The sequence below is a fragment of the Solanum stenotomum genome, chromosome 2, assembly GCF_019186545.1.
Source record: "Solanum stenotomum isolate F172 chromosome 2, ASM1918654v1, whole genome shotgun sequence".
NCBI classification, from domain to species: domain Eukaryota; kingdom Viridiplantae; phylum Streptophyta; class Magnoliopsida; order Solanales; family Solanaceae; genus Solanum; species Solanum stenotomum.
The window spans coordinates 3,749,843-3,772,957 of record NC_064283.1 but is presented as its reverse complement, the minus strand read 5'-3'; the positions used below and the strand labels follow the sequence as shown (position 1 = coordinate 3,772,957).

Below are 23,115 nucleotides of genomic sequence, written 5' to 3'. Positions count from 1 at the left end.
GTTAGTTGATCCGAAAGATCCTTCTTGAGGAGTTTTTTACTTTCTTTTGTGAAATGATTATATAATCGAAGATTAAGCAACTTTACATTGAGACATCTGTGATTGTTTGAAATTTATGTATATATCTGTAGCATTAGAAAATAGAAACTATAAGAGTTGTTAGCTTCACTTGTCTTACTGTTGTGCTCAAAGCAACTTCATCATACAGTATGGTTTTTATATGCTCTTCCATTATCACCGAGCCTTATGATTATGTCTAGGAGCTTATAATATTACTGATGGTGATTCAGTATTGTGATTATGTCCTTCATTTATTATTATGTTTCATACAAGTCGTGTAATTTGCTGTTTGTGACTATACGATAAATCGATTCAACCTTCTGAGGTGTTAGTTGAAGTTCAAGTAAATTAGCTTTATTTATCATAGTAGCATTTGATTATTGATGCTCTGTAGCTAATGATAAGCCATTGAAGGGAAGCAGAAATGGTAAAGCTCTCTAAAATGAATCTACGAATGGATGATAAAGTTCATGAATATTGTTGATACTTCTGCAATCAGATTATGAGTTACTGAGTCTACTGTTTTTTAAGCCTGTTTCAGATGATCGATCATCAACAACAACATTTTCAGTGTAGTAGGCATGATCGATCACTTTCTAATTTTCGATTATGCACACCCTCTTTTCTCTAATTTGGTCGTCTTCTTTTTTTCATGATGTCACTGAATTATTCTCTGGTCGTCCCCACCATTCAGGAAGTCACTACGAGCATAATGTGAAAATATCCCCATTTTTCAAATCCAGCAGAATTTTCATCAAATGGGTTCAACATTTACTATATATATACACTCTGAATCCAAAAATTCTAGATGGTGCACCTGTGCCCCCACACTTGTAAAAGCTTATTCTCTATTTTTTTTTTCCACAACTTGAATACAGACCACACAACTCCCGTGTCTTGTACGGTCAGCATCTGAGTGGAGAACTCAATTAAGTGACTTTAACGTCGAGTTCTATAGTAAACAACCTCTTTTATCTTTTTTCAAGGCATGTTAAGACTGCGAACACACTATTTTTTTCTATTGTTGTAGTTGAGTGACGTTTGAGAAATTTCTAGGTCGTTAATCTTGTACCCAGTGCGTGTACTTTTAAAAAAAAAGTCAGTTTTTTAGTCTCTAAAACACATTTAAATAGAGTTTCTTTGCCCATCTTTTGTTGCTCATCCTAGACTTGGAGTCAACACAACACAACAACAATGAAATCCATTTTTCCTCTTTGCTTAATTCTCTCTTTTATTCTTCCTATGTGTGCTTCTTCGACGGTGTTGTTTCAGGTATCCATCCCCAAGAACCTTAATTTCTTCAAACTTTTCCCATGTATATGTATCTCTATGTTTATGTACTTGCTCAAGTATATCAAAAAAAAAAGTTAATTTTTCTATAATTTTTGAATTCATTTGTAGGGGTTCAATTGGGAATCGAGTAATAAGCAAGGTGGATGGTACAACTCTCTCATCAACTTAGTTCCAGACTTGGCTAAAGCTGGAGTTACTCATGTTTGGTTACCACCATCATCTCACTCTGTTTCTCCTCAAGGTAATTTTCGGTGTGACTGTGACCTAGTGATCAATGAAGTTAAATTTCAATGAAAATATAATCCATGCAACCCGCTCAAGCCTCAGTGAGACTCTGACTGATAAAATTAGCCCATGAAAATATGATTAGTCTAACCCTTTCAAGTTTAGACAAGTTAACGACCAACTTATTTATTAGTTCAATCCATAAAATTTTGTTGATATGTAGCTCAAATTGACCAATAGAGATTTTATCAAAATATTTTTCCAAAAAATAAGTTTTTTCATTTGATATGTTATATAGTCTTAATAAATGATATTTTTTTTAGTTTTATTAGGTTTTTAAAAAAAATTAGAAAAACACAATAAGAATTGGATGAGTTGGTTTATGATTCATTTTTAGTATATTTCAGCTCAAGTAACTTTTAGATATCTGTCTAATCATTAATTCAGCTCATTTTGACGTAGTGCAACTGCCCCATTTGATACCACTAGTCGAGACACATGTAAGTTATCCTGAACACCACAATAGATGAAAAAAGAAAAGAGTGGTATTCATATTGTTAGAAATGATATTTGTTCTTCCTATATTAGGAAGTGGATGGAATCCACAAGTTATAAATGGCATTTTATAACTTTGAGCTAATTGTCCTATTAATAGCATGCATGTTACATGTTTGATAGATTGCCAAAATTAAAATTGATGTAGTAGTTACAAAATGGAATTGCTTGAAGGCTTTTGCCATCTTTCATGCCAGGTTATATGCCAGGAAGGTTGTATGACTTAGATGCTTCCAAGTTTGGGAATCAGCAACAACTGAAAACTCTTATTAAGGCTTTACATGACCACGGGATCAAATCGGTTGCTGATATAGTGATAAATCATAGAACTGCTGATAACAAAGATAGCAGGGGAATATACAGCATCTTTGAAGGAGGAACGTCTGATGACCGGCTTGATTGGGGTCCATCTTTCATTTGCAAGAACGACACACAATATTCTGATGGCACAGGGAATCCAGACACGGGTTTGGACTTTGAACCTGCCCCTGATATTGATCATCTTAATACAAGAGTGCAGAAAGAGTTATCAGACTGGATGAATTGGCTGAAATCTGAAATTGGATTTGATGGTTGGCGTTTCGATTTTGTTAGGGGATATGCACCTTGTATTACCAAGATTTATATGAGAAACACGTCCCCGGATTTTGCAGTTGGTGAATTTTGGAACTCTCTTGCTTATGGCCAGGATGGGAAACCGGAATATAACCAGGACAATCATAGGAATGAGCTAGTTGGTTGGGTTAAAAATGCAGGGCGGGCTGTAACAGCCTTTGATTTTACAACTAAGGGAATTCTTCAAGCAGCAGTTCAAGGAGAGTTATGGAGATTAAAGGATTCCAATGGAAAACCTCCTGGGATGATAGGTGTTTTTCCTCGAAAAGCTGTGACTTTTATCGATAATCATGATACTGGATCGACACAAAATATGTGGCCTTTCCCTTCAGACAAAGTTATGCAAGGATATGCATACATTCTAACTCATCCAGGAATCCCATCAGTGGTACAAAAAAAAAATTCTTCCTCACTAAATTCTTTCTATGCATTTCTCATTGTGTCTATTTTACAAGAAATTTATATTCTTTTCCAGGGAATTTGAGAAACTCGGCCCGTGTGAGTTTGCTCACATTGCCAGTTTCAGTAGTAGGCTGACTAAAAACATAAAACTAGTTAACTAATGATCGATTCTCATAATACAGAATAGGCCTAATACATAAACAAACATTCCAACTTGGCCTCAACGGGCAAGTAAGCACTCCAATTTTGAGTATGCATATCTAGACACCTCAACTACAACATGATCATCTAGATACCTCAAAAATTTATGTGTCATATCAGGCATTGGGTATCCACTAGATACAGTGGAAACGAGTTGGAGTTTTTAGTTGCCCATTGTGACCAAGTTGAGGTGTTTGCATGTGCACTCTCAAACTTGGAATGCTTACTTGGCAATTGTGGCCGTGTTTGAGTGTGTGTTTATGTATTATGCTTACAGAATATGACTCGTTTGTTTTCGAGTAGCTGAGGAGTTCTAAATTCTTGTTTTTGGTTGCAGTTTTATGACCATTTCTTTGATTGGGGCTTCAAGGATGGAATTTCAGCACTAATCTCTATTAGGAAGAGGAATAGGATTTGTGCAACAAGCAATGTGCAAATAATGGCTTCTGATTCAGATCTTTATATAGCAATGATTCATCACAAAATTATTGTCAAGATTGGGCCAAAACTTGATCTTGGAAATCTTATTCCACCTAATTATGAGGTGGCAACTTCTGGACAAGACTATGCTGTATGGGAGCAAAAGGCATGATCATATTGTAGTACCATTTATTTACCACACTAAAAGTGACCATGGACAAAATGGTTCTTAGTGTTAATGCTATATGATTGAAAATATAAGTTATATCGGCATAATGAAGGCCAAAAATTCAAGAAATTATATTCAATTCGATAGACCTTACCCAATTCACAATAACATTATGACTTCTCTATTGCAAACTAAATCCTGTATCTAGTTTTGGTCCACATTATTTTACAATTTTACAATATTTCTTGAAAAAGACTTGTAAGCTTAATTAGTTACAGACTTCCAATGAACATTTGTTGAAATTACTCTATCTCTTACATTTGATTTAATAAATATTTCACCTATTCTCTATGGGGTTATTTGGTAGCTGGATAGAGTAATTAGTAATGCAGAGATTAGTTAGGAGAGAATTTAAGTATTATTTTATGCAGATGTTAGTTATATCGATTTTAACTATTTATGTATTGGTTATTTCACCTTCTATAATGCATAAAATAATACATAGATCCTCTTATAACTTATACATGTGCTTGCTATGTGGATTTCTAAATAGTAAATGGAACACTTTATTAATTTTATATATGTATAGCTAACCTCCTAATCAACTACCAAATATGATATTACTTACGCAGAAACCTCCAAGTCTTATAGGCTTATAACCAAAAAAAAAAGACTGAAACTTGTCAACTTTTCTTCTTTGGATACTGTAGACAAGAACTTTAATGCATAAGTTGATTGGAAGAAAACAACCATAATCCAAAAGACTCTTAATTGAAGGCAAAAACATTATAATGCATAGTTGACTGGATTTGGTTAAAATCATAATTGAAGGCAAAAAAGTTTTTGACATTTTTGTGCTTCTTGCCATTCTTATCTCATCATCCTAGAATTCACAAAACACAACACAAGTAACAATGAATATCCTTCTTCCTCTTTGTTTAGTTCTCTCTCTTTTTCCGCTATTTGCAGCTCCAACGCTGTTGTTTCAGGTGCCCCTTGTCCCCCTCAATGTATCGATTTGTATATCGTCTAAGTTTTTCACATTTATATAACTTACTTCTTCTTGTTTAACGATTCGTTAGGGGTTCGATTGGGAATCGAGTAATAAGCCAGGTGGATGGTACAACTCTCTCATCAACTTAGTTCCAGACTTGGCTTATGCTGGAATTACTCATGTTTGATTACCTCCCCCATCTAATTCTGTTTCACCTCAAGGTAACATTCCAGAACATTTTGGCTTTAGGTCACCCATTCTATGTCATGTATATGTTATAACAGACAATTATTTCGTGGCAGGATATATGCCACAGAGATTGTATGAGTTGGATTCGTCCAAGTTTGGGAACGGACAACAACTGAAAGATCTTATAAAGGTGTTAAACGGGCAGGGGGATCAAAGCTGTAGCTGATATAGTAATAAACCACAGATGTGCTGATAAAAAAAGATAGCAGGGGAATATACTGCATTTTTGAAGGCGGAACGTCTGATGATCGTCTTGATTGGGGCCCGAATATGATTTGCAAAGGTGACACACAATATTCTGATGGCACTGGAAATGATGATACTGGTGAGGACTTTGGAGGTGTCCCTGATATCGATCATCTTAACGAAAGAGTTCAAAAAGAGTTATCAGATTGGATGAATTGGCTTAAATCTGAAACAAGTAATTTGCAGATTCTGATCTTTATGTAGCTATGATTGATGAGAAGGTTATTGTTAAGATTGGGCCAAAAACTGATCTTGGAAGTCTTATTCCACCAAATTATCAAAGTGGCTGCTTCAGGACAAGACTATGCTGCATGGGAGAAAAAGGCATAAATTTTTTTACTATAATGTGCACAAAAATTGAGCTAATGTATTTATACATTTCAATATATGGCACAAAAATTTCCTTTGAGATTTGTGATGATTGCTTATGTTTCTTTCCAATTCTTCTTCTTGATTTCCTTCTTAAATTCTATGTTGCTAGGGCTTGTCAAAAATATCTTTGGATGTGTGTTAGATATATCAAATTAAGTACGTTTTTGGGGAACTCAATACGGGTGGGGAGGGGAGAGTATTACACTAACATAAACTTCAATATCTTTTTCAACATAAATGACAGATAATTTGACAAAATTACAAAAGATAATGAGAATAAAATAGTAAAAACACCTCATCGTCCACTTTTACTTATTCACTATATAAAAGTAAATGTCTTTTTATTTGTCCAATTTCAAAATCAAAAGATAATTTACCATTCATTTCTCAAAATATATTATTAGGAATGATATAGTAAAATTGTCATTTTATGTATTGTTGCATAAGGCTGCTATTCATACAGTAATTTGATTTTCAGCGATTTATGTATTTGTCGTGAATGGAAACTTAAAGTTTATTTTATATAGATATTCAAAATAATCTTCAAATTTAATATAAAATTTTTTGAGTCAACATCTATAGCCAAACGGCTCCACAGTTGTATTATGTATTAATGCAAAAAAAAAATACTGTATTAATTTCATTTATTTATTTATTGTATTTTATTTAAAATTGGCATCTTCCTCTTTCCACTTGTACCAGTTGAAACCCTAATAAGCCAATCAAACCGTCAAAATTCAAATTTTGAAAATTGCGCTCCTCACATTTCTCCCTTTTCACTAAGGTTCTCTTCATTTTTTGCTTTCACATTTCCTCTGAATCAACAAAATTTCCTTTGTTCAAATGGGTGCTAATCACAGCCGTGAAGATCTGGAGCTTTCTGATTCCGAGTCTGAATCCGAATACGGGTCGGAGTCTGGAACAAGGGAGGAAGAGGAAGACGAAGATAACTACTCAGATGCTAAAACGACGCCATCTTCCATTGACCGGAAACAGAGCAAAACCCCATCTTCATTGGACGATGTTGAAGCTAAGCTGAAAGCTTTAAAGCTCAAGTATGGTACTCCATATGCTAAAACCCCCACAGCGAAAAACGCTGTTAAACTTTACCTTCATGTTGGTGGGAACACTGCGAATTCCAAATGGGTCGTTTCTGATAAGGTGACGGCTTATTCGTTTGTTAAATCGGGTAGTGGGGATGGGTCGGATGATGATGAAAATGAAGAAACTGAGGAGAATGCTTGGTGGGTTTTGAAAATTGGGTCGAAGGTTCGGGCTAAGATTGATGAGAATTTGCAGCTGAAGGCGTTTAAGGAGCAGAAACGGGTGGATTTTGTGGCGAATGGGGTTTGGGCTGTGAGATTCTTTGGGGAGGAAGAGTATAAGGCGTTCATTGACTTATATCAGAGCTGTTTGTTTGAGAATACTTATGGGTTTGAGGCAAATGATGAGAATAGAGTTAAGGTGTATGGTAAGGACTTTATGGGGTGGGCGAATCCAGAAGCTGCGGATGATTCGATGTGGGAGGATGCTGGGGATAGCTTTGCGAAGAGCCCTGCGTCTGAGAAGAAGACACCTTTGAGGGTTAACCATGATTTGAGGGAGGAGTTTGAGGAGGCAGCTAAAGGAGGAGCTATTCAGAGCTTGGCATTAGGTGCATTGGATAATAGTTTTCTTATAAGTGATTCTGGAATTCAGGTTGTGAGGAACTATACTCATGGGATAAGTGGAAAAGGTGTTTGTGTCAATTTTGATAAGGAAAGGTCTGCTGTACCTAATTCCACTCCAAGGAAAGCTCTACTTTTAAGAGCTGAGACTAATATGCTTCTTATGAGTCCAGTGACTGATAGGAAGCCTCACTCTCGGGGATTACATCAGTTTGATATAGAGACTGGGAAGGTTGTTAGTGAGTGGAAGTTTGAGAAAGATGGAACTGATATCACGATGAGGGATATCACTAATGATAGCAAAGGAGCTCAGATGGATCCCTCGGGGTCTACTTTCTTAGGGCTAGATGATAACAGATTGTGTAGGTGGGATATGCGTGATCGGCATGGGATGGTTCAGAATCTAGTCGATGAAAGTACTCCTGTGCTGAATTGGACTCAAGGACATCAATTTTCGAGGGGAACTAACTTTCAGTGTTTTGCTACTACTGGTGATGGATCAATTGTTGTTGGTTCACTTGATGGCAAGATTAGATTGTACTCGAGCAGTTCCATGAGACAGGCTAAAACTGCTTTTCCAGGCCTTGGTTCTCCTATCACTCATGTGGATGTTACCTATGATGGGAAGTGGATATTGGGGACAACTGATACTTACTTGATATTGATATGCACCTTGTTTATCGACAAGAATGGAACTACTAAGACTGGTTTTGCTGGTCGCATGGGGAATAAGATTTCCGCTCCAAGATTGTTAAAGCTAAACCCTCTTGATTCACATATGGCTGGAGCTAACAAGTTCCGCAGTGCTCAATTTTCATGGGTATGAGTTCTCTCCTCTTCTACCCTTTCTTTTAGTTTGTAGCTGTTGTATATGTGGCATACACTTAGACTAGCATGCCTACTTTTCTTCCTTCATGCAAACATAATAGTTTTCGCTTAGTTACTTCCTTATGGTGTGTGTTAAAAGCAAAGGAAATGACATTGATGTGTTTCTGAAATCCATATCTATATTGTCTGTCTTTGTATTCTTCCTTTTAGTAATATACTCCAATATCATATGTGATGGATTGTATATTCAGTCATAAATTCTAGGAGGTTTGAGAATGTTTCTAGCTCTCTAGAGTCGGGACTTCTTTGATTATTTGCATCTTTCGCACTAATACAAATTGTAATTTGAGATCCACTATTTAACTTGGAAAAATGATCTTTACCTTTCTAATTGAAGAGGAAATTTATAGTTTTGTACACCTTTTCACTACGAAGTATGCTCTTTTGCAATGCATGCTGTGAGATGGACTGGCTTTTGGAATTCCTATCAAATAATTTAGAGAGTTTTGTTGTAATGAGATTTCGTGCTGATCATTCTTTATTCAGGACAACTTTTCTTGATGATCTTTAGCTGATAATTTTTGTTTAAGCATTGAGTCTTACTTATATGGTTCATGAGTCATGCTGGACTGGATTTAAATAAAATTTGTATTTTAGACTATGAAGTTCTTCCCTAACTAATTCATGTATGCTGATGTTAAAAACTTGAAATATGGAGAAGATATAAGTATAAATCAAAACTACCTCATCCTACGAGGAGTCATGCTCTTACATCTCATTCGAACATCCCTTGGTGGGAGAGTTATCATACTCGATTAACTATATTAGACCCAAATACTAAATTTAAAAGAGTAAGCCTAAACTGTAGCTTGAAATAAGGTATGCATGTCTTTTCATCGGGAAGCTTAAATGCACTATGGATGAAGATTTTGTCAGCTTGTATATATTGCTTCTTTTATCCTACCCTACTATACTCCTTTTCGAGTAAATCCTGCAAATTTGAACTGCTAGTATTTGTTGATATAAATTGCAGATTGTCTTGTTAATTCTGTAGTCCACTGATACTCATTTTCTTGCTGTGAACTTTTCTTAGGTCACCGAGAATGGGAAGCAAGAACGCCACCTCGTTGCTACTGTTGGGAAGTTTAGTGTGATATGGAATTTTCAACAGGTGAAGGATGGTTCTCATGAGTGTTACCAGAATCAGGTGGGGTTGAAGAGCTGCTATTGTTACAAGATAGTTCTAAGAGACGACTCTATTGTAGAAAGTCGTTTCATGCATGACAAGTATGCTGTTTCTGACTCACCTGAAGCACCACTGGTGGTAGCAACCCCCATGAAAGTCAGCTCATTCAGCATCTCTAGCAGGCGCTTACAAATTTGAACAATCATTATGTTCATATATATGCAACTTATTAGGTTTATCTGTAGCAGAATTAGTGTCTCTCACACTAAGTAGTTTGAAAAACTGCACATCTGCGAACCATTTCTAGTTCAATGTATTACTACTTTAGTTTAAAGACCTTTAAGGCAGTCTTCCAAATTCTAGGTATCCTCACCTGACATTATTGTTGTTGTAATAACTAATTACTGCTTGCTTTAGATAACCGTTCAATGATTCCAGGTGATGTGCATTTTCCAATATTTCTGTTTTTCTTGGACACATCCCTATTGATATGAAGTTGTTGACCTATTTTCAGTAGTCTCACTTCACCATTTTACTAATTATTTCTTCGGGATGTGTTACGTCAAGCATGGACAAGTAAAATGGACGGAGGAAGCAACATTTGGATACCATTTGCATTATGAACCTTGCTTATTGCCTCATGACCAGTTGATCTCAGTTTACAGGATGTATTCATTTTCGTAACCTCTTAGGACGATGAAAGAAAGTGTAACACATTCAAGACTAGATGACATAAACTAGGGGGAATGGATACAAGCAGGCAATACTATGCTGATTGAATTAAAGAAAAAACTTCTAATGACGGTATATTATATATTGAATGCCTACCAAATAATGAAGCACTCACCCAGTCTCATTATTCTTTACAAAACCAGGCAAAAATGAAATAGGAGCCCAGAAATGACGAGTAAGCCGAACTTATCAACTCCTGTTGGCAAAACTAGAAGGAATGGACATTTGAAGCACCAGAAATGACATTTGAAAATTGAAATTAGCAGCCAAACCTACAGCAAGCTTATACAACGCCTATAATGCTATCTATGAGTGACTGAGAATTAATTTAATATTGTACATGTAAAAGAATGCTCTGTATGTACATATCGGGAAAGATTACTTTTCTGCTTTAACAACCGAGACAAACAGCCAAAAATTTGGAGAAACAATTGTTTAACAATGACAAGATGTTGTGCATGCAGCAATCATTGAGCAGACTTGGCCTGTGCTGCTTTCCTTCTGCCTAGAAACATGAAGATCCTTGGGAAGAAGGACCTCTTCTTTTTCCTTGGAACCTTCACATCTGGGGATGAATCAGCTTCAGTGCTGCTTGCTTGCAGTTGGGCTTTCGGACTTGTGCTGTCATAAGATGCGGTAGCCTCCGGTGCACTTTCAGAGGTCTTTGACTCATTGTTCTCCTCATCGCCCTTTCTAGGACTCCCTGCTGTAGGTGGAATGGATACACCAGCTTTCCGTCTCTGCTCCTGCTCCTCTCGCCATTTCCTCAGCTCTTGCTCTACAGACAACTTCCCTTCCTTGGCTTTCTCAGCCTTTTGCAATGCAACTCCTAGAGCTTCCTTTCTTTCAGTTATCTCACGATTAACCTCGTCCAGCCTGTTTAGGCTTCTCAGCTCTGACTCCTTGGCAACATCTATTTGGGTATGAGCATCAGCCACCTTCTTGTTAGCTTGCTCCTCTGCCTCATGCGCCTGCTTGCTGAGCTCATAATACTCCTCCAAAGATAGAGTTACTCCAGGTGGGGTTTCCTCATCTTTGGTTTTTTGAGCTGATTCACTCTCCTCAAGAGCAGCTATAGCTGCTAGCGCCAACTTCTCCGCAGCTTTCGCAGCCTCTATCTCCTTCTTAACTGCAAGTAGTCTACTTTCCACAGTACTTGCTCCAGCCTTTGCTTCCTCAGCTTCTTCCTTTGCCTTATTCAGATCATCCCTCGCCATTTGAGCAAGTGATTTTGCACGATCAGCCTCTTGGGATACCTCTTGGAGTTGCTTGGGAAGCTCTACCATCTTCTCCCTTGCTTCTTTTTCCTTCTTCTGTGCAAGAACAATCTCTGACTGCGTCCTGCTCAACTCAGCTTCAAGAGATGCAGCAGCAACTGATGCCATTCCTTCTCTCTGTTGGATCGCAGCTAGTTCTGACTTTTCTTTTTCCAATTCTGCTTTCAATGAAGTTGCTGCCACCTTCAAGAAATTTACTTCAGTTGTAGCCTTCTCGATGTTGAGTTTCACTTCTTCTAGTTCCCTCTTAGCTGTGGCCACTACTGATTGTATCTCATCGTGAGTTCTTTTCTCTGGCTCTGACTGTTCGACATTGAGGTTTCCTTCATCAGTTTCCTGCTTCAACTTCGATTCCATGTAAGCAGCCAACTCAGTTTTGAGATCCAGCAGTAAGGCTGAAGCGGTATCTAGTTTTCCTCTCAGATCCTTGGCAGACAAAATTTGCTGGTTTAGTCTGACAAGCTCCTCTTCAGCTTGCTTCAGTTCTTTCTCCCAGTTTAAAGCATCTTGCTCTCCTGCCATAGCTGCTCCAATTCTGTGTTCCTCGGCCTCCAAATGTGCAGCATGAGCAACCTCTAAAGATTCCTTTGCAGTGATTAGCTCTATAGTTAAAGTCTCCAACGTCTTCTCAACTTCTTTTGATGCAGAGACTGCTTCCTCTGCTCTTTTCACCGCACCATCTTTATCAGACACCAATAAAGCATAATCTTTTCGAAGATCTTCTAACTCAGATTTTACAGTTTTTAGCTCAGAAACTGCAGCTGCATGCCTGGCCCTAGCAACTTCAAGCTGTGCTTTCGCTGCAATACTAAGATCATTGCCAATCCCCTGCTCCATCTCCTCCACCCGAAGCTTGGCAAGTTCTGAATCCTGTTTTGCTTGTTGCTCTTCTTTTTGTGCTCTCTCCAGGTTCAGCTTCAATTCTTCTATAAGTCTCTTAGTGCCATCTAATTCCTTCAAGACCAACACTTTTGCATCTTCAGCAGCCTGAGACTGTTTTTTATAAAATGGTATCTCCTCCTGCACTTTTGATAGTTCTTGTTCAACAAGTTGCCGCCTCTGCATTAGCCAGGAGAAAGTGATTTTTAATAGTCAGAGACTAGAACATTAAATTGTGGGATTAATGTGGGATGTAGACCCACTCAAACATAAAAGAAACAGTGTACATGTCCATAGATTTTTTTCCTTTTCATTTTGATATGGTGAACAACACCCCCAAACTCCCCTACCCAGGACAATAGAGCCTATTGGCTGTTACCACCTTTGGTCTCTTGGAAAAGGTGACTTGAACCCACAACTTCATAGTTGGAGGTAGAGGATCCTTTACACTAGGCTATCCTTAAGTAGAGTCATAGATGCAAGTGCACATTTTAAAATTGAAACAGCTATTGGTTATTCAACTGAACTAATGTTCTTTGCAGATATAACTATAAAATGATTAAAATAATGAAGTGGTATCAAATCTCTGACAGGAAATTGGCTATCAGAAAAACAAAAGATCAAAAAGTGTATATTACCTCCACAGTCTGTACACGATGAGCCTTCCAGTCAACTATCCCTCCAAACTTGGAAACTGCCTGCTTCACAGATTCAATTGGCGCTGCTGTATCGATATGGCCTTTATTTATGTCAGATTTTTCAGGATGCTTCGGGCTAGCAGCGCGTATTGAGGCCCTTGCTGAGAATGTGGAAGACTTAGCAAGCGGGCGAACAATGTTATCTGGTGTCAGTAAATGATGGTTATTTTCTGGTTTCCTCATCACTTGAGTGGATAAAGGAGAAGAGTCATCCGCATCGATATGGGTACTACTACTAGAATTATCTGGCTGATGAAACAGTGAGGCATTATTTGGTTCTACCTCTGAATGATTAGATTGAACATGTTCAGAAGATTCCTTTGCTACTTCTGAATGGTTAGACTGAACATGTTCAAATGATTCCATTACTACTTCTGAATGGTTAGATTGAACATGTTCAGAAGATGCCTTTGCTACTTCTGAATGATTAGATTGAACATATTCAGAAGATTCCTTTCTATTTTCCTCTTTTAGGGTCGATCCGGTTAATGCTGATGAAGCATCTTTCTCGGCTGTTGGTCCTACAGAGGAATCATTTGGCTGGTTCTGAACCTTAACATTAGCACCCATGTCCAATGCTGGCTCCAAGATTTCACTTGGTTTTGCATCCAATGTGGATGATGAATTGGATTCTGCGAGAGCTGTTGCAATACTGTGTGCAGAAGGGTCTGTTTTCAGATCATGTGCTAATTGAGGTGAGGCTTCCGGCTCAACCATAGGTGTACCAGAAGCCATTTGAGAAATTCCTGTTTCAGAAATGGTACTCATTCCATCAGATATAATGGGAGCGGCCGAAATTAAATTTCCTCCTGCAGGAGTCTGACTTTCCTGCAGTAAACTATGAGAAGCCTCTTTTAAATGTTCTGAAGCATCTACAGCTGTCTCCTGAATTTTGGAGATCTCTATTTCACTGGTATGTTGGCTGGTTTGAGCTGCACTATGTAATTGATCGTCATTTGGAGAGGAAACCTTAGGTTCATGGGACGGTTCTGGAGGAGCATTTTCCTTCTTATCTTTAGCATCTCCCATTTCTTAATTAAGAACTAAATTGAACAAAGTCGGGACCTAGAAATCAAACAATCACAGAATAAGTTAGGAGATGTAGACCTGCCATAATTTAACAGACAAGAGGAATATATACACAAGAGGTGAATGTAGTTGAGAAAATGTCAAATGGTTTATTTAGGACCAACTATAGGAATGTAAACTGAAAACTTGAAACCACTTCATGGACAATACTAGATCACCCCTGTTCTATAATATCCGCCGTAAATGTGACTTTTCTCAATAGAATACAGTAAAAAGAAAAGGCTTTTGAAAAGATTTATGGCAATATGCCTCACCAAAAGATTAAGATCTACCCCACCTTCGCAGATTGGATGACAAACAATAACTCTAACCCGCATGTGGACTCCTTTTAGATAGTGAATACAACAGTTCTAACTCAATAAGAAATTATAAGTCAAATATTCTTATACGGAAGTGTGTCAAGTCAAAGGACATATTCACGTTCAAGCAGAGGGCTTATTATGGACTGACAATTGGATTGTAGGCGTAAGGTCTCACTAGCAAGTCCATTCTTTAACTAAGCTAAAATCACATGAAACTTGGCGGCCAGCACATGCTTGCTCATGCAAGTTTATAAACTACAAAGTTTCTTTGTCCGCTTTTTTTCCTTTCAGAGGGTGGGGGTAGGGTGGCGGGTTTGGTTTGACTTCAGTTATAATTTATTGAAGATCTAACATTTTTTATAATTAACTGAATGTGCAAGCATTTAAAAGAAATCTCAACCCTACTATTACCTCCAGTCCCACTCCCCAATCAGACTCCCAACCAAAATAAACAAACAAATAAATAAGGCCCTATTATTATTATTATTACTTTGAGAAGGTAAGAACTAGTACGGACCTATTATTTTCCTCCTGTTTTTCATTTCATATTTAAAGTATTGACACTTCTTGTTCGAGCATTTCGCATCTAATAGTCTAAAGCGCATCACTTCACCCATGATACAAGAATCGTTCTATTCACATAGCTTTGTTGCTTTAAGCGACAAAGCAATCACAATTTAATGACACTGATAGCAAGAAGACGAATCTAACTAATAAAAAATATGAAAGCAGCTTGAACATTTCCATCTCTATGTGAAGAAATCCTAAGAAAGCTTTATCCTCCAACTAAGAGTTTAGAAAATGCATGAAATTGTGTCACGTTTGAAATTGAAACAAAGATGTACTGCAGCCAACAGATGACTAATCATTAAAATAAAAGAAGATATTGGCTAATCAAAATGCACTTATAATGCGTATTAATGTGTCTATCAATCTTGGAACAAAAGCTAGCCTCTGGATAACATCTTAACTCTACAAACAATACAGAACAACAACAACAACAAGAAACCCAGTGTAATCCCATGAGTGGGTCTAGAGAGGGTGAGATGTACAAAGAGCTTACCCCTACCTTTCTGGAGTAGAGAGATTGTTCCAGATCAAAAGAGATGTTTTTCAAAGTAGGGTTGCAAGGAAATATGGAAACAAAAAGCAACATATCCAGCAAATGGAGTAACAAAAGCAACACACATCGAAGAATCAAAAACTACGCAACAATAAAATAAAACAACAACAATGCAGAATTTAGCAATTTTTGTTAGTGAAACTGACATCAATTTGGCACATGGATCCAGAAGTGGCAAAATAGGCTTTGAGAAGGAAACAAGTTGAACAATTTGGATGTAGAAATGATATCGAACTATATAAGAATGGACATTCCAACGAGTGATAGTTGAACCCTGAACCAAAATCTTATTGATCCCATCTGTAGATTCTACGACATGTTATCAGTTGGTAGTCAGATAACTTCTTCTTTTTTGACAAAATTTGATAGTTAGTTATCAGGTTCATGAAAACAATTGTTTATAACATGTGTTGTGTTAGGATAAGAACCATGCTATAAGATTCAGACTTGTCAATTAATCATAGAATCTGTAATATCTTCGATTATACCATCAGGTTGGGCCATGATTGACCAAAATAAATAAACTTCCATCGTCAAAACAATAGTATGGGCGGAACTAGACATTTCACCTGAAGCTTAAATTCCACAGACATCAATCAATAAATGAAACAACAATAAATAACCAAAACATAAAACACAAATTCATGTTTGGGTATAACTGAATTGATCAAGCAACCTATTGACATGTTGCTATATGACAGACTCAACCAATGCCCGCCAAATACGCCAAAACCAGCAAACCCTTGAAATTAAATCGATCGATCAAATCAATCAGCTATTCCTCAACCTCAACTAGTTAGAGTCAGCTATATGACCCTCGCATGTCTAGGTGGGCATATCCTTCTGCCACTGAACTATGTCTTGTGCTATGTTGCTCGGACTCTCCAAAATTATTTCCACACCCGTGTCAAATTCTTTAAAACGCACCACTTTTGGAGTATCCTACACGCACCCTTAGTGCGCGATCCAGATTTAGTTGGAGCTCCAAGGTGGACAGCGGACACCGGGTGAGAAACCAGAAAAAAAAAAAAAAAAAAAAATCACTAAAAAGAGATTATTCTATTAACTATCTCAGCCTTGCTCCAATACCCAAACTTCCAACCAGCTATATTTTCAAATTAAATCCATCAATGCTTAAACTAAAAAAATTACCCAACCTCAATATAGCTTCAAATTCAATTGACCTTTATAGGAAAATCCAACTTTTATTTGGACAAAATGACAACTTGCAAGCTTCATACCTTCAAAAAGCAAAAATAAAGAATCCCCAAACAGAAGCTGTCAATACATCAATATATGCCCATGAACATAAATCTCCCAAATCCATTAAACCAAACAAAAAAAAAATTCAAATTTAGAACTAACCAAAATTCTTGATTAAAAACCAAACTAGAGAATCTCAAATTAGGCTTCATTTACATCTAATCCTTTCTGGGGTATCCAAAGATTGCTCCTTTATCCCAAATAACAAATACCCATGATTAAAATACCAAACATAAACATATCTTAATGACAAATTAAAAGATTAAACTCGTGAAAATTAGCAAATTAAACACCATTTCATAACAAGAAAAAAAAAGAGTAGAAGGAGAGGAACATTACCAAATATCACCAGAAATGTATCTTCCTGTGGGTATTCTCTCCAAAAAAAAAAAGAGAAATAAACAAAAAGATACACAAAAAAATATAGGGTCACAAAATTCACTGAAAAACAAAAAGAAAAAAAGAAATGAACTGTTCCTTATAAAAGGAAAAAGAAAAAAATAGAAAAAAATGAGAAGAGGAGGTTACTGTAACACGTGGGTGGAGCCAATCCCTCTTGTTTTTTTTTCTCCTAAAAGGGAAATGAAATATTTTCTCTAAAATTAGAATTTTGAGAATTTCCCCCCTCAAAATTCTTTCATCTAGTTTTGGTATTTTCACCATTTTAAGTAATAAGATAAAAAAAAACTTGTTTGAATGGTTGTTATCTGTTCTATTAAATTGTATTGTTAGTTTAAATATAATAGTAGTATATATTTATTTTGATTTCGGGATGATCTAATAAATGATACTAATGAACTTTACAAGACTAATGTCATTTTTTCTCGAGTTAAAGAGTTGAGAAATAAGAATTCAAGATTTTCTTCAAAAAAAATTGTGTATTAATTCATATTTTTTTATTATGATTGACCGACTTTGTTTAACCCTAAATTATGTGGGTTCATCTATGACGATCTAGTTAACGACACTAATAGCCTCTAATCTCTATAAGATTGGCGCCACTTGTTTAAACTCATCGTTAGGTAATAACGAGAAGTTTCATTTTATATAATGATTGATTTGGTGTGATCGCGTCATTATCTTAATTTTTTTATATATTTTTTCTATTTGCTTATTATTTAATAAATTGTATTTTATTATTTACTCTACCTTTTTATAGCAATTCTTTCTCATACATTATTTCTTATAGATTTATCATTCAAAACGACGAGTGATATTATGTAACGATAGAGAATAATACAATCTATTTAAATATTGTATTCATTAAACCAATGTAATATAATCTGATACATTACTAAACAATAAATAATAATTATCCAACTAAGTAAATGAGAAAGAGGACGGTGTACGAAACATTGCACCGACCTAATGAAGTAATGTGAAATTACTACTAAATTAGATATTTTATTATTGATAATAAAATAAGCTACTCCCTCCGTCCCTTATTATAAGTCACCCCTTTCTAAAAATAGCTGGACCATAAATTGGTGAAAGTGAAACTACGACCACTTAATCATATGGTATTGCTAGTAACTTTTATACGTAAAAAAAAAAAAGTAAACAAATTGCTTATTCGATTTTGTTAAATAAAAAGTAAACAAATGGATCATGTGAATATTTTTAGTTGTACAAAAGAAGTTCACATAAACTTTTTTGCGAATAACTTTCATATGTATTACTAAGTATTTAGGTTAACTTTTTTGTGAATAATTTTCATATGTATTATTAAGTATTTAAATCAAGTGAATATGTTTTTTTAAAAATTACCTTTTTAAGTATTTAATAATTACCTTTTTCGTTACAAAATACTTGTTTCCCTTACTAAAATGTTTTAAAATCATTTCCATTTTAATTTTTTTTTTCTCATTTTACTCTCTGTTTACAATATTTAATAGGTAGTACATTATTGACGAAGTTAACATAAATATTAAATACTAATAAATATTTATTGAAGAAAGATTACATAATGAAATATGTTATGAGGATAATAAAACTAATTAAAAAATGTATAAATAAAAAATACGAAAACTGTTTTAAAACGGAGGAAATAATATAATTTTATGTAAGAGAAATTGTGGTTTAAGTGTTTATTGAACCATTATTGGAAATATGTGAAGTAGAAGAATCTCTCAACTAACATTCTAAGCTTAGCTTCCATTCTTCTCTCATATTAATTAAGTATTAAGTAAATTTAAAATGTTTGTCCCCAAATATTTAATAATTTAGAAACTTAATATAAAATTATTTATTTACTACTTTTCTTAAAATAAAGACTCAAAATATTTATTTATCATTTTAATAAACCAAAAAGACATTCATTTTCTCAAAATATTACTCCTCCCTTATTACTCCAACTTGAATAGTCATTAATTACTCATTTATGAAAGGTTGGGTAGGATTTTGAAGATCTTCCAATTTTTAAAATATAGCCTCACTAAAAAAATAATTAGCGACTGATAAATATTGTAGCTAAATAATTAAATTTATAACTAATCTTATTTAAAGATAAATTAATACTGATTTATCAAAAAAAATTAACTACGAGCAATTTGACGATATAATACATGACCAATTTTTATTTTATTCTTTTTGTTGGTACCTAGTACCTACACATGCTTGCAGATTTTTCACTCAAACAGATTTACTTGTGTTATCAATTTTCAAAAATTAAATACTTTACTCAAAGGTGGAAAATTTGCTTCACTTACATTTAATGCCTCTTTTTTTAATTGACGCAAAGTAATTCCAGATAATATTTTGCATTTAGTGCTTTTATATCTCGATACCAATAAAAAAAACTACCTGATAATATTTACCGTTATAATTTATTCGATAAAGTAAAATTTACTTGATAAAAGTTTATAAGATAAATAATTCAGAAATATCTTTTATAGGTGAAAAAATTATCAAATTTCATAAATTTTGATGACTATAAAATTTGATGATGTTTTTAAGCGACAAGTATTAATTTATTTATTTTACTACAAAAATGTAAATTGAATAACCATTTAAAAAATTAAGTCGAACAAATATGAATTGAAAAATTATGTCAATAAGGTCACCCATAATTTTCTCTGTGCAAAATTACTAGTATATATTATGGGTGACAATGTTTGAAGGAAATAAAAAACAAATAAAAAATAAAATGGGAATTACAATATTATAGTTAAAGAACCTAATAAAAAAGTTAAGCTAATCTTCTAGGATCAGTAACATTAATCCTCCAATGTTCGTCTTTTAATCCCATTTCTTCTGCCTCCTTTCTACTAAAATATAATTCAATTTTTCTCTGCTTTGACAATCCACAAAATTTTTGCAAATTCTCATCCATAGTATCATGAATTTTCCACCATGTCCTATGTGCGATATCGCTAGCATAAATGCGTAAATAACCAACGTCCCAATTACAATCATAGTCTCTGTAACACACCCAAGGCTTTAATCCGAGATAATGTACTGCATAGAGTTGCGGAGGATCTGCTTCAAATAGTTGGTTCTTAGCACTGACCTCGTTCAAATTTTCGAAATTCTTAAAAAAGTTAACTCGTCTTGGTAACCTATGCCACCATACAAATATTTCATTAAGGAAACCTTGGTCACCTCCATTATATGAAATAATGTCTTTTGTATGTTGCATTAACATGTTGAATGTGCAATTTGATGGCTCAATTACCATTACTCCAGAATTAAATATTGATCCATCATTACCTGTAAATAATAGTAGAGCATACAAATATTAAAATTAGTATATATGCAAATTTAGTAACACCCCTTATAAGAGCATACAAATATTAAGTCAAATTAAGACGCATAAAATATATCTCTAGTAAATTAAATTACCTGTGGCTGACAATTGAGGAAATTGGAAAAGAATGTCGATGTTACGTAGAACAATGATGTCTGCATCAATAAAAACAACTTTTTCATAGTCAGTAAGTTGCCATAACCTGAACTTGCTGTAATTGTACTTATTGTACGAGTTTTTATCAGCTCTAGCATTTCTTATCCTCTCTATCAATCGAAGTTTCCACCCTGCTTTTACGAGCGCGTCGCGTTTGGGTTTGGGGATAGTGTCATCCAAAAGAAGAACAAGGTCCCGTCTGGTTCCAGTTCGAAGAAGACTCTGAGCTAGTGTTATTGCACCACAAACGTATTTTCCTGAGGAATGAAGAACCGTGGCGTAGGCTTCTCTGCTTTGTATGTTAGAGATGTCATACACCTTTTTCATTCCTGGAATGATATTTCAGAGTAAATGTTATTGATTGTCAAACATTTGGGTGTGTTTTCATTTTTTTTTATTTCCTTCTTTTGTAGTTCGATGTGAAGCATCTTACAACAAAATCGAATTAAACAAGCAAAATAAGAAGATAGAAGGCATGATGTAAGCAAGATATTCACTCCGTTCCTATTTAGTTGTCATCATTTTAGATTTCAGACTCTTAAGAAAAATTAGGTAAGTTTATCATTGTATCCATAGTTAGTATTATGTTAAAGTCAAATTTTCAATAAATGAACATGAATTTATTTAATTTGATTAACTAATTTGACCAATGAACATAGATTACTTAGTTTTTCTATGTTGGGCAAATGTATATTTGCAAGACTAACAACTTTCAAAGGGTAAAATAAGAAGAATAGTGTAATTTATGCATTGATTTTGTGAAATAAATATTTATTTTTAATAAAGACGACATATAAATAAGAATTGATTGAGTACCATATATCACTTGAAAGTGCTATACATAACATACCTTTTTCCCTTAGAGTCAAAGCCAACTTGCAAGAACCAATTGGCAATGAAATTTTTTGTGCCAACTTAGCCATATTTGGCTCATAATACCACCAATCTCCTTCCCTTTTCTTTAATTCTTTACATCTGAATATCTCCATCATTGGAATACATTTACTCAAGAAAATCAATTTCATCTTCCCATTCTTACCCTTTTTTCTATTGACAGCCAAATTTGCAGCCACAAGATGTACTTGTAGCCTAAAAACATCCCTTTTCCATCCTTCTTGTGGATAATTGCATGGTAATTTCACTACTATTATGTCCATGTTATTATAACCATAGAAATGTGGCATTGGTATTTCTGGACATGTTTGTCTTCTATCCATCTCTTCTAATTCTTCATCTATCTGTCCTGGAAATAAAAACGGTAAAATCAATTCATCTTTTAGTAACTCGTTTAACCTGTTCAAGTTTGAAAGAGTGAGGTTGAGACTTATTTGTTAACTTGACTAGACTCAATAGGTTGAAATCAAAATGGACTGTTAGATTATTGGGCCAAAACGGGTCAAATAGTGTAATTCAACAGGTCAAGATGTAACGTCGTTCAAAAACAAAATTAAAGATCAAGAATTATGTATTTTTGAAAAAAAATTAATTAAGCTAATAATTTAAGAAAGTAAATTAGTTTTCACTTTCTTCTTTTTAACCAAAAAACAAAAGAGAAGAGGAAGAGAGGTTAGGTCACATTGGGTAGGTTGAAGTATGACCCGTCATCGGATGCTTGTTTATTGATTTGACCTGTTTAAATTTGACTCGATCTGTTCATTTGTCACATACTTTACCTGGAAACAAATCATCCCATTCCAACAATTCTGAGACCTTCTGGAATTGTACTTTAATTATTTGGCCATGGACTCTCCATTCACTAACATCTTCATCTTCCATATTCACCATTCCTATCTTCATTCCTCTCCCCATTATTTCTTTCATAAAACTTGGCTTCTTATGTCTCATCATTTTCTTCAATATTGCATTTGTTCCATTCACCAATATTGGTTCTTCTTCCACCTACTCAATACAAGAAAAAAATAATTTAGAGCTAGATTTTTTCTCTTTTCAAAAAGACATGACTACTTGTTTTACTATCTAAATAGCTGGTCATTCAACTTATTAAATTAATAATAATCAGCATATCTATAATATAGATATAATTCATGTATAACATGCATATATGATATAACTGCGTATAATCAGTATATAATTTACAAGAAAAAATAAACAGTAAATCCGATCGAACTTACCTTGTGATGACATTCACACGATGTGCATCTAATAGTAGATTTTGAATATTCATGATAAAGAGAAGATAATTGCCAGTGAAGAAGGGCAGCATAAGCAATTAAGAAACAAACCAAGAAAACTAAGTTGATTTTAATTATCAAAGCCTTTGAGGGAAAAGACTTCATAATCAACTTTAATTTTCCACAAACAAAAATGCTAGCTAGTTAAATTAAGAATTCATTTGATAGTGTAAAGAA

At 34.8% G+C, this 23,115-nt stretch overlaps 4 protein-coding genes across 4 annotated transcripts; 2 read left to right on the top strand and 2 right to left on the bottom strand.

The window, feature by feature from the left end:
• Positions 1–1,088: 1,088 nt before the first annotated feature.
• On the top strand, positions 1,089–4,211 carry LOC125855491 (alpha-amylase-like). The gene is made up of 4 exons (XM_049535213.1): positions 1,089–1,332; positions 1,462–1,594; positions 2,331–3,136; positions 3,689–4,211. Exons 1-4 carry the CDS (start codon positions 1,255–1,257, stop codon positions 3,941–3,943), a joined length of 1,272 nt encoding a protein of 423 aa, XP_049391170.1. The 5' UTR covers positions 1,089–1,254; the 3' UTR covers positions 3,944–4,211.
• A 2,296-nt stretch (positions 4,212–6,507) lies between these two features.
• On the top strand, positions 6,508–9,989 carry LOC125855353 (protein CYPRO4). The gene is made up of 2 exons (XM_049535072.1): positions 6,508–8,288; positions 9,390–9,989. Exons 1-2 carry the CDS (start codon positions 6,645–6,647, stop codon positions 9,678–9,680), a joined length of 1,935 nt encoding a protein of 644 aa, XP_049391029.1. The 5' UTR covers positions 6,508–6,644; the 3' UTR covers positions 9,681–9,989.
• Positions 9,990–10,257: 268 nt separating this feature from the next.
• Positions 10,258–17,199, bottom strand: LOC125854773 (protein WEAK CHLOROPLAST MOVEMENT UNDER BLUE LIGHT 1-like). The gene is made up of 3 exons (XM_049534351.1): positions 17,185–17,199; positions 13,009–14,133; positions 10,258–12,550 (listed from the first exon to the last, which is right to left on the bottom strand). The coding sequence occupies exons 2-3, from the start codon at positions 14,095–14,097 to the stop codon at positions 10,682–10,684; spliced, it is 2,958 nt and encodes a 985-aa protein (XP_049390308.1). The 5' UTR covers positions 14,098–14,133; positions 17,185–17,199; the 3' UTR covers positions 10,258–10,681.
• Positions 17,200–19,914: 2,715 nt separating this feature from the next.
• On the bottom strand, positions 19,915–23,072 carry LOC125856882 (UDP-glucuronate:xylan alpha-glucuronosyltransferase 2-like). Its single transcript, XM_049536534.1, has 5 exons — positions 22,879–23,072; positions 22,420–22,645; positions 21,597–21,989; positions 20,686–21,075; positions 19,915–20,553 (listed from the first exon to the last, which is right to left on the bottom strand). Exons 1-5 carry the CDS (start codon positions 23,041–23,043, stop codon positions 20,033–20,035), a joined length of 1,695 nt encoding a protein of 564 aa, XP_049392491.1. The 5' UTR covers positions 23,044–23,072; the 3' UTR covers positions 19,915–20,032.
• Positions 23,073–23,115: the final 43 nt, after the last annotated feature.

Coding starts and splice junctions, on each gene's coding strand:
- LOC125856882 (XM_049536534.1), bottom strand. CDS start 23,043: ATGAAGTCTTTTCCCTCAAAGGCTTTGATAATTAAAATCAACTTAGTT. Junction 21,076..21,596: donor TTTGACTCTAAGGGAAAAAG/GTATGTTATGTA, acceptor ATATCATTCCAG/GAATGAAAAAGGTGTATGAC. Junction 20,554..20,685: donor TCCTCAATTGTCAGCCACAG/GTAATTTAATTT, acceptor TATTATTTACAG/GTAATGATGGATCAATATTT.
- LOC125855353 (XM_049535072.1), top strand. CDS start 6,645: ATGGGTGCTAATCACAGCCGTGAAGATCTGGAGCTTTCTGATTCCGAG. Junction 8,289..9,389: donor GCAGTGCTCAATTTTCATGG/GTATGAGTTCTC, acceptor AACTTTTCTTAG/GTCACCGAGAATGGGAAGCA.
- LOC125854773 (XM_049534351.1), bottom strand. CDS start 14,097: ATGGGAGATGCTAAAGATAAGAAGGAAAATGCTCCTCCAGAACCGTCC. Junction 12,551..13,008: donor ATCGTGTACAGACTGTGGAG/GTAATATACACT, acceptor TGGCTAATGCAG/AGGCGGCAACTTGTTGAACA.
- LOC125855491 (XM_049535213.1), top strand. CDS start 1,255: ATGAAATCCATTTTTCCTCTTTGCTTAATTCTCTCTTTTATTCTTCCT. Junction 1,333..1,461: donor CTTCGACGGTGTTGTTTCAG/GTATCCATCCCC, acceptor ATTCATTTGTAG/GGGTTCAATTGGGAATCGAG. Junction 1,595..2,330: donor TCACTCTGTTTCTCCTCAAG/GTAATTTTCGGT, acceptor CTTTCATGCCAG/GTTATATGCCAGGAAGGTTG.